This window comes from Juglans regia, chromosome 4 (genome assembly GCF_001411555.2).
Source record: "Juglans regia cultivar Chandler chromosome 4, Walnut 2.0, whole genome shotgun sequence".
Lineage (NCBI taxonomy): Eukaryota > Viridiplantae > Streptophyta > Magnoliopsida > Fagales > Juglandaceae > Juglans > Juglans regia.
Genome location: NC_049904.1, coordinates 33,499,404 through 33,516,997, shown reverse-complemented (window position 1 = coordinate 33,516,997; position 17,594 = coordinate 33,499,404). Strand labels below are relative to the sequence as shown.

Genomic DNA, 17,594 nt, shown 5'->3' with positions numbered 1-17,594 from the left:
TATAGAACTTGCAATTATATATATATATAATCTGGTTGGTTTCATGACAATTGAAATTAATTGCAACTGCATTTACATGCAGCGCGCGCGCGCCATGCATGATCCTGTCATAATTTGTTAACTAATGCGGGATGCTAATTTCTTGCAATATTCTTGGAATTAAGCTCCGAAAAATGTCTTCTTGTTTGAGTGCTGGCTTATAGTTTTTATGCATATATATGGCCTCTATTATTCCTAGATCAATCATTCTAGCTCTTTTCTCTTTTTTATTATTTATCAATCAATTCTTTTTCGATCTTTTTGGTTGAACAACTATAGTTAATTGAAGACAGTGGGACTGAAAGTATACTAGCTAGCTATTGAACATGGGTTTTTCTTTTTTCCTTTTTTGAAGTTATGGGTCGTTGTATCAACATGTTAAAGTCGATGATGATTCGAGGAACGAAAGGATCTCTCGTTTGTAGTTTTCGGAAAAAATGTTCCGATTTGTTTATATTAGGTTATTTTATAGTTTTTATCATTTCATTTCAATTTTGTCTGGAGACCAAGATGTGGGGTCAGTCCCGAGCGGTGGCATCTAGCTCTCCTTTCCATGCAAAGGCACGCTCAGCTAGAATATTAGGATCTGCATTAACCTAATTAAATGGGCCACAAAATTAAAACACCCAAAAAAATACCCGAGTGACAGAGCTAGCTAGATAGAAGAAGAAATTAGAAGAATAAAATGATCATGAAAACATAAAATTTACGAAAATTTATTATAGTGGATAATGTGATTTGATTATTTTATAAACTGCTATATGGGAAACAAAACAAATTTCACAAGGTTTATTGTATGATATCTACCTATCAAAATTGTGATCCATTTGTCGGAATTTTGTTAATTCATTAATGAAAATTATTACGTACATGACATTCGATTATCATAACATATATAACCAATTATGAATAGACACATGTCTCACAAATGCAGTTAAGTTTTTTTTCGAAAAAATACTTAATTAGCTAGCATGCATGCCTCATCAGAAAAAAAATAATACTAATCTAACTAACTAAAAAGTATAATAATTAATGAGGTAACGACACAAGAAATTAATTTAATTAGGAAATAAAGTTTATATATCTTCGATCGTGCAGTACTTTAAATATAAATGAGAACTTTGTGTGATACATTAATTTCCAAATCAAATTATGGAATATTTAAGGAGCGGAAGCCTTATATATATATGCAGTACTGCACAACTGCTGCGATGTCGGTTATATATGAAATTGCAGCCCTCTACACATATTCATGTCCTTGACATCATTAATGAGTGAGAGGCTGATCATGGTTACGGTCACCAAAGTTTTAAATGATACTACTATGTCTGGATTTGTGGTTCTTCATATTTTTAATTTGTTCTTCATTATATATATATATATATATATATGTATATATACCCATTTAAACGATAAAATGACACCTAATTAATACTCTACATTAACGTCTTTCCATTAATCTTAACCAGTATCTTAAATATTACCTTTACTTTTGGAAGGAAAAAGCGATCGCCCATCCGGTCCAAAGGGTAGCAGCTAGCTAGCTAGCTAGCGCTATTTGTCATGCATGTACCCTAATATTCGTAGATCATTATATAATAATTGAATTTAGTATGATCTCCAATCATATGTATCTTCATTAGTTGGGCTTGGAGATATGGTTTTATGTTCTTTGGGTTGTTTTCGGTGTTTCTCTAGTACTGCTTCATATAATTTTTTTTTTAAAAAAAAAATTAGTGAACAGTAGATCATGCCTGGCCGAATATATATATATATATATATATATATATAATATATATAATGAATCTCATAATTTTATTGTACGTACGTCCAAACGAGCCCTGATCTTGTAAAGAGTTGTTATTATAATCCTAATTATTACCAAATGATTAATGATAGGAATCATGATGAAACGGGAAATTATCAAATTACCACTAATGTTTTGGTATAATTATGAACTCGATGATCGATCAGTACCCCTTCATGCTTTGACACTGCGCGCGTCGATCGGAATTATATATTGGAGACAATTATATATATATATATATATATACCTTTTTTTTTTTGAAGAGGATGCCTAAGAAAAAGATCGTGCACATCTCAAAGTGTCCCTTCGAGTTTGTTTTAGGCCGCGTTTAGATATTGCTCAACTCAATTTTTTATAAATAGTAATGAGTTGAACATTGGAAGAAGTTATATGGAATTTATCTTAACTAAATTTAAAGTGTATTTAGATATTAAGATAAATTTAATACTTTTTTAAAGGAAGTTAAAAAAAATTATGAGTCTCACGTGTAAGAAAGTTTTGAGTTGAGATGAATTTAGACTTTAATAATTTGAGAATTGAGTGTTTAGATGTTAGATTTAATTTTAAATTAGATTGAACTTAACTAAATCTTACGACCAAATACATTCTTAATCATTTTATTTTTCACAGTGGTTAGTTTGTTAGTTTTTTTTAAGAGAATTAACGAGCTAGCTAGCGAGGGTGCCAAATTAAGCTCCGGCTGGCTTTATGAATAGTGAGAGAGAGATGTCATATGCTTACCAAAAAGAGAGGGAGAGATGCCATACATAGGAGCTAGCTAGGGAACGTTTCTATATATATATATATATATATATATATATATATGTTAGTCTTAATCCACATGCAATACATATGTGCATCCAATGCGTCAAGTTGGTTTTGTAACTTTATTATTATATAAAGGATCCATGAATGAATGCGAACGCTTTATTCCTTTGGTTTGAGTCCTGAATAAAATCGTACGCAATTCCCGGTTTCTTCAGACAGATAGTCCCGGTCATTCTCTTTTCAGGTCCTCGGTTTGGGCGGACGCTGAACCACAACACACCCCCGGCCCCTCTATCTCGTACGGATGGAGGAGCTTCCGGTGTGCTTTTGGCTGCTGAAAATTCCAGATTACCCATAATTTAAGGAGGGAAAGATCAGATGTAAGGCTGCATTTAAATGTTGAGCTGATTTTATTTGAGTTAAATTTTTTATTAATAATAATGAATTAAGCAGTTGAAAAGAATTATATAAAGTCTATCTAAATTGAATTTAAAGTATGTTTAAATATTAAAATAAATTTAATATTTTTTTATGAGAAATTAAAAAAATATTATGAATCTCACATATAAAGATATTTTAAATTAAAAAAAATTGTGAATCTCATATTTAAGAAGATAATTTTGAATTGTAATGAGTTTAATAATTTAAGAATTAAATATTTAAATATTAAACCTAACTTAAAATTAAATTAAACTTAACTCCATTCAGCTGAGTTTAAAACCAAACACAGCGTTTCGGGTGAGATTGACTCCTTTCACTATGATACGTCGCTCATCCACCGTTGACGAAGATCAGTAGGTAATATAGTATTATTATTATTATTATTATTATCCCTACGTGTCAGCTGATAAATAGAATTAATTGATTATGTTCTTGACAATACCTGTAGGCCAGGCAGACTGGCTAGGCAATTTCATTTATTAAACCAAGATTTGATGTATATACGTCGAACCGAGTGGGAGGATGCTAGCTCTTTCTCTTTTGGTCAGTCTTAATATATTATATATGGTTTACTTAACATAGAGCGAGCCACACAGTACTTGGAAAATACCGTATCTTAATTTTATGAAATTTGATGGGGAGAGAGAGAGAGAGAGAGAGAGAGGGCAAAGCTAGGTTTCCTTTGATACTGGTGCATTCGTCCTGCGTTGTCACCACATGCATTCCACTTTCCTCTACAAACTCGACTTTAGACCCCAAATTTTACCACATCTACAAGAAAAGCATAGCCCACCTCCCGTAAATTTCAAATTCTCTCTCTCTCTCTCTCTCTCTCTCTCTCTCTCCCCAGCCAAAATCAAAATCTTGACAAGCTACATAACAAACAAGCTTCCATGGAACTCCTGATCCGTATAATATAGACAAGCTAGCTATAGCTAGGTGGATCGAAACCTACCAATAACCGATCCATAACACAACCTCCACAGTCCCTCACCATAAAGTTTCCCAAACCTATCTATTTTCCTTGTTTTCCCAACCATAAACAATCACCGTTTCCGTGTATCTTTCCCTCAAATCGAGATAAACCCATGAAAATTTCAATCTGCAGAAGTTCTTCCTTGATAACTTTTTAATTTTCTTGTCGCTGCTATCGTAGTTTAAAGTGTTTGAGAGAGTTGAAGATGAGAACAGGAGGTTACACTCTGCCACAAGCTTTAACTGCAGACGCAGCGAGAGTGGTGAACCAAGCCGTAACCCTTGCCAGGTGCCGCGGCCATGCCCAAGTGACTCCCCTCCATGTGGCAAACACCATGCTTGCAGCTTCCGCTGGCCTGTTTCGAACGGCTTGTCTTCAATCCCACTCTCACCCCCTCCAGTGCAAAGCCCTAGAGCTCTGCTTCAACGTTGCGCTTAACCGCCTTCCAGCATCCAGTGCTAGCCCCATGTTGGGCACCAATTCCCAACATCCTTCCATCTCCAACGCCTTGGTTGCCGCATTCAAACGCGCTCAGGCTCATCAACGACGAGGGTCCATCGAGAATCAGCAGCAACCCCTCTTAGCAGTAAAAATAGAATTAGAGCAACTCATAATATCCATCTTAGATGATCCTAGTGTTAGTAGAGTCATGAGAGAGGCCGGGTTCTCTAGTACCCAGGTGAAAAGTAATGTTGAACAAGCTGTGTCGTTAGAAATATGTTCTCAAACTCCTTCTCCAAGTAGCAAGTCTAAGGAAAGTAATCAATTATCCCTCCTCCAGTCTCAACCAGTCGGTCAAAGTGGAACAAAAATAGACAAACCAGTGGTATCAGATCTAATTAAGAATGAAGACGTTAGAAGTGTCATAGATCATTTGATGAACAAAAGAAGGAAAAGTACTGTGATTGTAGGAGAGTGTCTTGATAATCTTGAAAACACGGTTAGAGGAGTGATGAACAAGGTAGACGAGGGAGATGTTCCTGAAGCCTTGAGAAAGGTAAATTTTATTCAAGTTACTCTCTCCTCTTTTGGACATCGCTCTAGATTAGATGTCGAACAGAAACTTGGAGAGCTCAAGAGCGTTGTGAAGAGTTGTTTGAACAAAGAGGTTGTTTTATATTTGGGAGACCTTAATTGGGTTACTGACTATAGGGCTAGTTCGACTGAACAAGAGAGGGGTCGTTATTATTGTCCTGTGGAACACATGATCGTGGAACTAGGAAAATTGATTTCTGGGATTGGAGAGCCTGGGAGTTTTTGGCTCATGGGAATTGCCACTTTCCAAACTTACATGAAATGTAAATCATCAGGTCATCCATCACTGGAGGCTGTTTGGGGTCTTCACCCTCTTACAATCCCTGCAGCCAGCTTGGGCTTGAGTCTGATCACCGCTGGCAGGTAAAACATGAGTTGGTAAAGTAGGACATAATTGTGAGCTTTATTTCATATATACTCGATATATACGTTTTCTAAAATAATTTGGTTTTTTAGTTAATTTTGGTGAAGAACATATAGTTATTTTCTTTTGGGAAAAAAGTATATACTGAATGAATGAGAGGAAGTGGTAAAATATAGAAAAGATCGAAGGTTCCGGCCTTTTACATCCGGTCCCCTTGTTTTTGAGTTAACATATATATCTTTGAGAAGATATGCAAAACAACAAAATTGGTAAATCTCATAATTTCAAGCTTTTCTTTTTAATGTTTCTTTCCTTCAAATTATAGTTGTGCAAATTGGCGGACTTGTAAGTGCTGAAATGTTCAATCGCCTAGCCACTGAATGTCATTTATTATCATCTTTTTGTCTCCAGTACGGACCTACAAAGTCAGTCCACAAGCAAGAAAGCTGAAAATGGAAATAGCTCGCTACTGCTTGAAGGTGGGCAGGAGCAACAGCAGCACCTTGCCTGCTGCACCGAGTGCTCAGCAAAGTTTGATTTGGAAGCTCAAAGCTTGCAAAGCAGTACTTGTAACAGTGTCTCCACTACTTCAAGCCAGCTGCTTCCTGCATGGCTCCGACAGTATAAAAATGAAAGCAAAGGATTTATCTCTAATGACCAGGTTTTAATCGCTTCTCAACCTCCTAAACTTCGTAAATACATATAGTTCACTATTAATGCATTATAAAAGTTGAAAACTAACTTTTGCTTTTGCCATTATCACGTTATCTTTCTACCAGAACTATGTCCCAGTCAGAGATCACCTTTGCAAAAAGTGGAACTCAATTTGCAGTTCAATCCATAAACAGCCCCATTCTTCTGAAAAGACGGCCCGCACATTCTCCTCTTTATCACCTTCATCATCCACTTCATATTTTTCACATGACCGTCCGTACCCTAATTTGCACCAGATTATCCACCATGAGTGGCCGGTGGCTGAACCCAAAAAGTCGTGGAGGCACCACCGTATATGGATTTCTGACGATTCTAACGTGACCGTTGAACCAAGATTAATAATGGGCATTCCAGAGAACGGGGATTCCAAACAACCGTTTTCATCAAATCCTAATTCAACCCCTAATTCACCTTCTTCCAGTGAGATCATGATGGAGACGGAGTACAGCCACAGGTTTAAGGAGCTCAGTGCGGAAAACATGAAGACCCTATGCAGTGCATTGGAGAAGAAAGTTCCCTGGCAGAAAGATATAATCCCTGAAATTGCAAACACGATCTTACAATGCAGGTCTGGCATGGCAAGAAGAAAAGGGATGGCGAGAAACAATGAGGTCAAAGAGGAAACCTGGTTGTTCTTTCAAGGTGCTGATACGGAAGCCAAAGAAAAGATTGCTAGGGAATTGGCTAAGCTTATTTTTGGCTCTCAGAGATGCCTCATTTCGATTGCCATGAGCACCTTTTCATCCACAAGAGCAGATTCAACCGAGGATTGCAAGAACAAAAGATCCAGAGAGGAAAAAAGTTGCAGTTATATTGAGAGGTTCGCCGAGGCAGTTTCCACCAATCCTCATATGGTCTTCTTAGTCGAAGACGTGGAACAAGCAGATTATTTCTCTCAAATGGGTTTCAAGAGAGCTATCGAAAGAGGAAGAATTGCCAATTGCGATGGTGAGGAAGTTGACCTTAGCGATGCTATCATCATATTAAGCTGTGAAAGCTTCAGCTCAAGATCCAGAGCCTGCTCTCCTCCTATCAAGCAAAAATCAGAAGGGTCTGAAGATCAGAAGGCCGGCGCTGCACTGGAGGAGACAAGCCCTTGCGTGTCTCTGGATTTGAATATTTCCATTGATGACGATTGCGCTGCTGATCAGTCAATCGACGAAATTGGGCTTCTCGAGACCGTTGATAAACGCTTTTATTTCAAAATCCAGGAATTATGAAAAAAAAACTTGAAAAGGAAAAAATCTGGAGGAGCATTTCATATCAGGTAGTCAGGTTTCTTCTTCTATTTTCATTTTTTTTCTTCTTAGTTTTACCTGTTTAGATTCCCAGAGAAGATTTCCAAGTGTTGGAAACTAACTATGTAAAATTACTACATGTATATTAATTAATACAATATCTATGAACTTTGTCTGAATACCGGTGGTGTATTTCCATTATCATTTTGTTCCCCTTTGTGATCATGAGGTTTTTGACTTGGGAGACTGAATAGCATTTCAATGTACTTTCTTCACGTGCACTTCCTTTCCTATATAATTTTCCGTCTCACAAGATTATGATCATCTCTAGCTAGTTTGTGGAAAAGTTTATCCCCCATTTTTCACATTTATTTATAACAGATGGAAGCTTTTTCCTTTTTGATCGATTCTCTTATGTTCATATATAGTTATAAGAGCGTGAAATATTTCCTCCGGTCAGTTCATGCATGGAATCAACCCCAACAGTGTTAGTGCATCCAGTACCAATTAGCTAGCCAGCCATTACTTGATTCCACGGGCGAATATATACTCGGTTATTCATGCATGGAATCATGACGACGTGATCTCTAATTAACTCTCTAATTATAAATTACTAGCTTTTAATTTGTTTAATTTGCAATGAATCAATATCGCACAAATCGAGCAGCAAAACCTCCACTAAGCTACGGCCTTTTAATCGCTATATTTTTTTACTTGTTTAGATTCTGATATTGGGGCGCGCGGCTAAACCTAGCTATAAAAAGAGCCGGAAATAAAATCGTTTCCTGCACTCATATTGCATGGTCTATGTATATTTTGTGGAATCTTTTCCCTATTTAGATATTGATGATTACTACTTCAGTTGCCAATATTTTAATTCCTTGATTTTAAACTCTATCCATTATTCAATGGGTAGCCTGAAAATGGTCAATGGTCAATTAGTTGAACAAAAGAAACGAAAAAATCAACCCCAAAGTGGTAACAAAGCTCTAGAAATAATTTTTCCTCCTGAAAATCGGAGGACTTGGACTACATGCAGAGAACGTACGTAGTTTTCTCTCCCGGCCCCGCACAACACAAATGAGATTATCATGATCTAGCAGCTGCTAGCATAATTAGCACAACATCATGTCTAGAATATATATATATATATATAATATATATATATTATTATATCACAGAACCATTAATCCCAAAAAAATGAAGTTTATGACATTAATTAATATGTATTATTACTCCTTAATTGGACGTTCCTGTACATATGGCCTCTATGTAGTTACGTTGTGCTTTCATCGAAGAGTGTCATGATATCTTGCAACGATCCGTAAGACGCATGCACTCTTGATCATATATATATAAATATTCGATTATACACTGTAATAGCTAATTTTACTAGGAAATTAAGCAGGCCATGCAGCACAACATTATAATATGGACATATATATAATTGCATGAGATAAAAAAGTCGACGTACATTAATTTATAAGTTCTTAATTAATCAAAATAAAGGGAAGCAAATTAAAGGTATAAATACTATGTTAATGGGCGAAGGCAAGCTGCTAGCGATATGGTGGTCATGAGCTTGCTGCAGTTCTTGGGCAGACGACCCAGCTTGCTAGCTAGCTAATTCTTCATTTATCTAAAAGATATGATCATCTGCTAGCTTTTATAAAATAATCATCGTGCATTTATATATATATATATATATATATATATATATATATATATATATGAGGCTGGACTGGTTTCGTGGCACTGGGAAAAGCTTTCTTAATGTTCAATAGCTAGCTAGCGTCTGTCATGTGCTGCCGTACGTGCATGTTGCAAAGTGAACACATTAAAAGCATCGATCTAGTTTAATTACCATAATTCAATGTCCTAACTCTAAATCTAATTAATTCGTGACGGAAGGCATCATTTGTATATGGAGCATCTGGCAGCTGATCATCTAGATCTGTCAAAAATAGATATATAGATCATGCTTTCAACTTTATTCCACTTGTTCTTCTGTCGAAACAAAACTCACTACAAGCATGCAGGTATACCTTATAAATTTGCCAGCTATATATATATATACATATATATATATATATATATATACGGGCATCCGTCCTTGAATTCTTCTTGTCTAGAATATATAGTATGAGGATGATCCTTATAAATTAATCCTGATCAGTATAAGTATTCTACCAAATCTTATATATAATTAAGAAGTTGGCTGTACGTTTGGTACTTACTTCAAGATGAAGAACTACATATGCAGTTGGAACCGTACGGATGAGAAATTATCTTCGATGATCTGCTAGATCAGTAACTTCCTGTTAATTAGTAAAAAGTATATACTGATCGATCTACTCTCAAAACAGATGAGAAATTACAAAGATTTGGTGGGTCTTTCAATAATTCTCTTAGCTAGCTGAGAGCAAATTAAGCTTAATTATTGCAATTGTGGTAATTGATCTTTATTACATCTTATTTTTGCTTTTTATATATTTTTCTTAATTTTCTATCTAATCGTGTCATTTTAGCTGAGATATTCACATTAAAATTAAGGTGATCTTAGAACAGTACATGAGTACTTCAATTTTTTCCCAAAAATACAAAAGAAGCCATGTCAGCGTTTGTTGATTGCGCGCTGAAAATACTGCTTCATTTAGTCACGATACTTTCGATTCAAAAATTCTGAAGACAAATGAAAGTTTTATAAATTAAAAGAGTACATATAAACGTCACACACACACACACACACACACATATATATATAAACTTATATGCATCCATATATAACCCTCTCTCTGATCTCTCTCTATCTGTATATATATATATATATATATATATACACACACACATGCATATATACTATATAGGTATGTATGTATTATATTGCAGTACTACTCGTAGTATACAGTACTCATGTCCCTGTGTGGGAGCGGCTTGTGCATGTCCTCATGAGGCAAAATACAACCGCGTACACGGCCTTTAAATATTGGATGGTAATATAAATGGTCCATAGGACACATGAAAAAGGAATGTTGGGAGTGGAATAAGGTATGATCCGTAACGTAAGGGTTGTGCAAAGGAGAAGCAACTTTTCTCTTTAGAAGCTGGAAAAAGCAAAATCTTCTCTAACAAATATCAAAAGAGCACTACTTTTCATGCTTTGTGAAGCGTTTGTAAAAGAATAACTTTTCTTTCTTTGATTTTCGTGACCCCAACATTGTCATCTTTGGAAAGCATTGAAAAGTTGCGGTATGAGGTGCAAAATAAATAATTAAAGTTAAAGAAAATAAAGGGATTAAGAAAATAACAGATGAGCATCTCTTTTTTAAACCTTAAAGATGTTGCTACTTTAGAATCACAAAAAGCTCATTATCTTCTCTACTAGTCGTCTACTTTAACTAAATTAAAACCCTCAAGCATAAGTAGGGTATTTGTCGTTTCTGGCTTTTCAAAAGACGTGTTTGTGGAATTTAAAGCATCATGGAGGCCGACTAGCTGCTAGGTGCATGGGTTTTGATGGGGTTTGATGATCTCTCTCTCTCTCTCTCTTCTCTCTCTCACACACACAAACTAATTAAATCCAGCTAAACAATACTAGCATTAATATTCTCTTCAACTTTTTACGTATCTCTTTTGTAACTTTTCTCAATTGGAGAAGCCTAGCTCTATCTTAGACCGGTTTTCCTTTCTTTTTCCAAGTTGGTTCGTTTTGTTTTTTTATTATTATCTTCTTTTTTCGTTTTAAGATTTCTTCCCGATGTTTACTTGCTATGAGCATTCTGATGATCAGTCGGTATCCTGTGACACCGTCTTCTCTATAATTTGAGATTTACTTTACGGTTTTGATTAAAATTTTTTCTACATCCGAATTCTTATTTTAGAAAAAATGTTTAGAGGATGAATAGTAGTTGGAGAACTACTCATGTTCATCTCCTAAATATTTTTTATCAATATTTTATTCTAATAAATAAAATAAATTCTTCTTTCAATCATCTACATTTTCTCTCATACTCATATTTATTATAGTTTTAAATAATAATTTCAAAAATAATTTAAAAATATTATTATACCAGCAAAAAAATAATTTAGATTTTTGTTTAAAATATTCACTAGAGTAATAGTTCAAAACATAAGAAAGAATACTGAATAGTTAAGTTTATAAATGGAAGTGAGAGAAAAAATAATAAAAAAAGAATAGAGAAATATTATTTTAATACTAGAATAGAGAAATAATAGAGAATGAGATGTAGGCAGTTTTTGAAAGATGAGTAAAATTTAGGAAAACATTTTAGAGAAAATGGTTAATTTTTAGCTAAATTATAAGAAATTTTATTGAAAATGGGATGGCAATATTGCTCTAAGGTGGCGTAATATTATTAGTTTTGAAAAGAGTTCTTCTATATATAATTAGTGAGTATATTAATTGTACGTGGTTGTGAAGTCTAATCACGCATCACGTGCAATATGCTAGCTCGTGAATTGCCCACAATTATTCCATCTTGAGTTTAGATTGTCGTCGTCTAACATGCATTGTACTTTCAAAATATGCTGTTCTTTATAGGAAAAGAAGGATTTCCTCGTAATGGTTCGCTAATAGCAAGGACATACATGCATGAAAAAAGAAACATTGTGGAGAATATCATGCAGTAATGGTTGGGTCGACACATGCACCAATTGATGCCATTCATTCAACCTTAATTTAGACTTAAAAAATATGTGAGATGGAAAATCCTAGCAGATCGAGGTATATATACGTAAGCTGCCGGCCGTGTTAATTAACAGACCACTTGTTATATATGCACGTGATCCAATATTATTGTTAAAAACAACAGAAAATTTTATGCTAACAAATGTAGAAGAATTCAACATCAGTGATCATGTATTTGGTATCATCTGCATGTCAATATAAAACAAGTTTTCAAGACATGACTGCATGATCCTTTACACTATATATTGACATGTTAGATTGAGAAAAAAAAAAAAAAAAAAACTAGATTTTTAAACTTCTCGATCTTACAAATAAGCTCTTCCAATATTAATTTTTAATTAGCAGCATGAAAGGTGTGTATTCCATGCCAGTTTGCAAGTAGATTGACTCGGCCTCTATGTGATGAGACATCTAACGTACCTGAGACAAACTACTAAACCAAATACTCTAATTATAACTTTTCCCTCTTTATGATTAAATTTGTTTCTACAAATCATATTTAATTTCTTATGATCTACCGTATTTGGTATGAGTACTGCATCAAGAACATTGGCTAAATGGTTCTTTTATGAAATTACTACGTATCCCAAAAACTTTATAAATTTATGGCAGAAAAAAGTAGATTTTATTATTTATTTTATATCTTAACACTTTTGAATCCCTGATATATTGAGAGTAAAATTAACTAAAGTGGGTCAGAAACGACTAGATCACAAAGTTCTGCTAGCTCACTCCAACTTGAATTTGAAGTTTTGCAGACAGCTCCCATGCACCGCCTATTTAGCCCCATTTCCCGGCCCCCTTTTTAGTAGTTTTGGTGGGGTTAAAAAACAAAAAAGAAAAAAGAGAGATTTTAGAAGAGAGGTTGGGGGGCGCGATCGAGTACGAAGGAATTAATCAATTTAGTTTAAATTTGTTTCCGAGAGTGTTTTGGTGCGTGATTGATTATCTGGATGATATCCCTCGTGTCATGCAGGAAACAATAATTAATTAATAGTTCTATATATTATAATTTGATCGATGTGAGAGGAGTAGGATGGAATCTAATTTTTTCCGTTAAAGCAGGAAGATGGAAGAGTAAAGTAGTCATGCCCATCAATAAAATATATATATATATATATATATAAATGAGTTAATTCTATAAAGTTGGAAACTCTTTTTAATTAGAACAAAAGTAGTTTGTCTCTTTTTCACTCCTCATGGCTGTAATTTAACACCTTCTTACTATTGCACGCATCTTTTTGCACATTCGGATTGCTCACCTTTTTTGCTCTTAGAGGATTTCGTATATAGCAAAAATAGAAAAAAGTTGTCTGGCCTGGCCTGGCCTCGTACCTAAATGAACAACACATGAAAGATATACGGGTGGTGATAAAGGTTCCAAAATAGACCAATGCGATCAACGCATCATGCAGCCACCGAAAGACATGCACTAGCTAGCTAATTGGAACGCATGCATTTTGAGTTTAATTATTAATGTATATGTTAATGTTTAACATGCATACCGTCTATCTACTTGTACCACACACCAAATTGGTCAAAAAGTGGGCTAATTTCTATATCATCATGTGTTGACCTGATAGTTTTATTTTTAAATTACAGTACTATTACAAGAAAAATGAACATCTATGACTAATTATTTACAACATTTTTTACGAGAATAGATTCATTTTGACAAAAAAGTACGAAAATAATTAATAATAAATAAATAATTTTCTTGTAATGAAATTTAATATGTTTATCATTTAAATAGTAATTTATTGAAGTATGATCATCAAGAACGATAAAATTTTAATTTTAAGATGAAAATCACGGCCGGCATTTCTTTAAATTCAATGCTAGCTAGCCCAAATATTCGCATCAATAGAGTTTTTTTTTTTCCCTAACTATTTAATGCATGGCCAAAGCTTTTTCGAAAGTTTGTTGGGACAAGCCCCCAAATGTGCTATATATATATATATAATATACGTTGTCTTAGTGAACACGCATGCAGGTTAAACTAATTGATCTATGCTTTATTGATGGGGGCAATGATGAGCTTATTCTCTCTATATTGAAAATAGACTTCTTTTCATTTAATGAAACCAAAATTACATTCGTGACTAATCAATATAGGAAAAAACTCAGATTACAAGTCAAGTTACTCATCTGTTTAGAACTCTCTCGTATACAAATTTCTTTGTGATGGATATTGCATGTCTCAACTTCTATAAACTCTCTACTGACAAACCTTCCAATTTGTTTTAGAGAAACCACTTTGTTAAGACAGAGCTAACAACTCCCCACCTCCAAAGCAGGAGAGGGACAAATGACAATCACCCTCCGTCCTCCAAAGAAGGAGAGGGGCAACAACCCACCATCCTCCAAAAGAGGAATGAGACTCTTCTGCTATGGACATAAAGTCTAACAATCTATTTCTTTTTATTTTAACCTAAAGCAAAATAACAGAACTGTAAATACATAGAAAATATTAAAAAAAAAACAGATGTACAAACAAAACAAAAACTGGAAATGCACTGATATCGAACAAAACATTGAAAAAGAGGCTGTAGTGGCACGTGAAGGCTAGGAGAATGCCGGGAGGTTGATCTTGAAGCTACCGAGCTCGCTGACTCCAGAAACGCCGTGCGTGGCGACTATAGAACACTTCATATGGTGGTGTGTAGATGCCACACGTGAACTTTGACCCGCTCGTGTGGACAACACGACGCATGAGCTTATTCTCACATACCCTTATTGTATATTATTTTCCTTTCCCAGTAAGGGCCATTGCGTTGCCTTTACTTTTGGAAACCTTTTCAAACCACCACCACCAAATGAATACCTAATTAACTTTTTGGAAATCTAATCATATTATATATATGATGATCATGTGGGTTTTCATCTGCTGCCTTTTCGATGATCAAATAATCTTGGGAGCCTCTTTGTCACATATATATGATCTTGCCCTTCCTTTCTCTAAGAACTACTTATTAAGCCTTTTAAGATGAGTGGACAGTGGCCATGCATGGCTCCATCTTAGACATAAGTGGAACCGACAGTGAACAATAATCCTTTGGATTCTTCCGCACTGTCTTAACAACTCTTTTACGTAACTTAAGTGGAATCAACGTACGTATTAATTGATGACGATCTTCTCGATGCTTCAAGATTGCCTAATTAACAATTAAATTAACAATTTCTGAACAACCAAACATAGCACAAGAAAATTTTGAAATACTTCTAATTAAGCCATCGCCAATCTAGCTATATACGTACGCACTACTTTTATATTTTTTTAAAGTGGCTAGCTTCAGCAGACAAAGATTCTAACAACGGGATTGCAGTACCCCTTTCCTAGCTAGTTCTGATTTTGAACAAACAAAGACAAGCTGCTGCGAGGCCCATAACAGGAACTGTTATGGATTTGAGACCCACCAAAAAAGGATCGAGGATTGTTGGCATCTGGAAAAGACAACGATTAAGACAAAGTTTCCACACACCTTGAGCCTTTTGCAGACTTCAAGAAAAGCGGAGCTAACAATTAATGGCTCTTTTGCACAAGGTCACTGTCGATCTATTCGTTCCTCTTTACTTTCTCTTATACAAATGAGTTCATTTTTTGGTTTTTTTTTATTTTTTCTTCTTTCCCTTCCCTTCTGCATAAAAGTAAGGGAAATCTCAGATCCAAAAGTCCCTTAACAATCTGTAGATAGATATTCCCCAGCTATAGTTTCGTCTCTCTCCTATGTTTTTTATGGATTTATCATTTGAAAGTGATGAGATTGAGGGATCCAAGGAGAGGGTACTTTCATGTGCTGCTGTTTCAGTTATGGGTAAGAGAGAGAGAGAGAGAGAGAGAGAGGGAGGTACAATAGCCATGATCGATGTTCGTTTTGGTTTTTGTGTATGGATCTGTGGGCCGGTCGGGGTGGTGGTCTTCGCTATAAAAAGCTCGGTCAAAAAGGAGAGTCGAAGGAATGCTCACGCGAATAAGCCTGAGAATATATGTGTCTGAGCGATGATTGGATTTTGCCATTTTGGAGCTTTTGATGAACGTGTTACGTCGTTTTCCAAAAGCATGTAATTATACAGAGAGAACATGAGAAATTAGAGCTAGCCAAATACGCCATCGGAATATACGAATATGGCATCGATCTTGGAAATCATACTTCGCGAGTACTACGTACTACGTGTTTTGCATGTTTTACTGCACAATGTCTCATTTGCAAACTTTTGTCATATTTGTGTAATGAACTTCGAATTTCAAAAATCAGAGTCAATGAATTAACTTACGTAACAAAGGGATCGTATAATATATATTGATCATGATATCAATACCATATATGAATATATAAGAGATATTTACATATAATATAATACCATTAATTAACAAGCTCGATCATATTATAAAGATTTATGGCGCGCATGAACATGTTTATTTTGTTAACAGGACTAATTTCTACGACCAGACTTAATGTTCGGTCAGCTTGCACAATTTATTGTGTGCCCCGGCCGATAATGACAAAATAAAATAAAATAAACTAAAAAGAAATTGTTTTCATATTTTTTTAGCCCATTTGATGTGGAACCTCTGGTCTCTTTTTTCTTTCTTTCCAATCGTCTTGTCCAGTCTTAGCCCACATTTACAGCAACTTCCAGCCTCAACCCAGAAAATCCAGTACCTAGCTTAATAGGGGCGTTCATCGGGTTTCGATCCCGGAATCCGAATATATCCAGATTAAAATGTGGGTTTCAAATTCGGGCCGGAATCGGGATGGATCCAGATTTTTGAAATCAGAAATCCGGGTCCCGAGTTGTATCCGGATTTTTTTCCTGGGCTTTTTTCTTTCAATTTTCCCAACAACCAAACATATTCATTACACTTTGAGTATGGATGAGTACATATAGAGAGTGAAAAGGATGAAGTAAACAACTTTAGACTTTTTTCCTTCAACTTTCCCAACAACCAAACAGATTCTTCATTAAACTCTGAGCATGGATGAGTACATACAGAGAGTAAAAAGGACGAAGTAAACAAAGTTGGGCTTTTTCCCTTCAACTTTCCTAACAACCAAACATATTTATTAAAATAGAGAATCAATGAATCCATAAACAAGTCAATACCCAATACAGATTAAAAAAAAAAAGTTTCTAAACATTCCAAAAACCACACGGCCACCAGCAAACAGATGGTTAAAGCATCTATTCACCACCGCACAACCCATCTCAATAGTAAATAGTTCACACATCACACACCCAATGACCTTGTACTCATGCACAGAAACATAGTTACAAGGGGGAGAGAGAGAGAGAGAGAGAGAGAGAGAGAGAGAGAGAGAGAGAGAGAGAGAGAGAGAGAGAGAGAGAGAGAGAGAGAAAACTGGAACAACGACCTAGAGGTAAAGGTCGACGGCGAAGGAGATGCGGCGACGGGGTCACGATGGCGACGGCTAGGGTTTCTGCTTCTCCCGCAGCGCAAGAGAGAGAGAGAGAGAGAGAGAGAGAGAGAGAGAGGTGAGTGG

At 35.3% G+C, this 17,594-nt stretch overlaps 1 protein-coding gene across 1 annotated transcript; it reads left to right on the top strand.

Annotated features, from left to right (window-relative positions):
* Positions 1-3,760: 3,760 nt before the first annotated feature.
* LOC109013539 (protein SMAX1-LIKE 3-like) lies at positions 3,761-7,561 on the top strand. Its single transcript, XM_018995673.2, has 3 exons — positions 3,761-5,429; positions 5,842-6,091; positions 6,210-7,561. The coding sequence occupies exons 1-3, from the start codon at positions 4,237-4,239 to the stop codon at positions 7,362-7,364; spliced, it is 2,598 nt and encodes an 865-aa protein (XP_018851218.2). The 5' UTR covers positions 3,761-4,236; the 3' UTR covers positions 7,365-7,561.
* Positions 7,562-17,594: the final 10,033 nt, after the last annotated feature.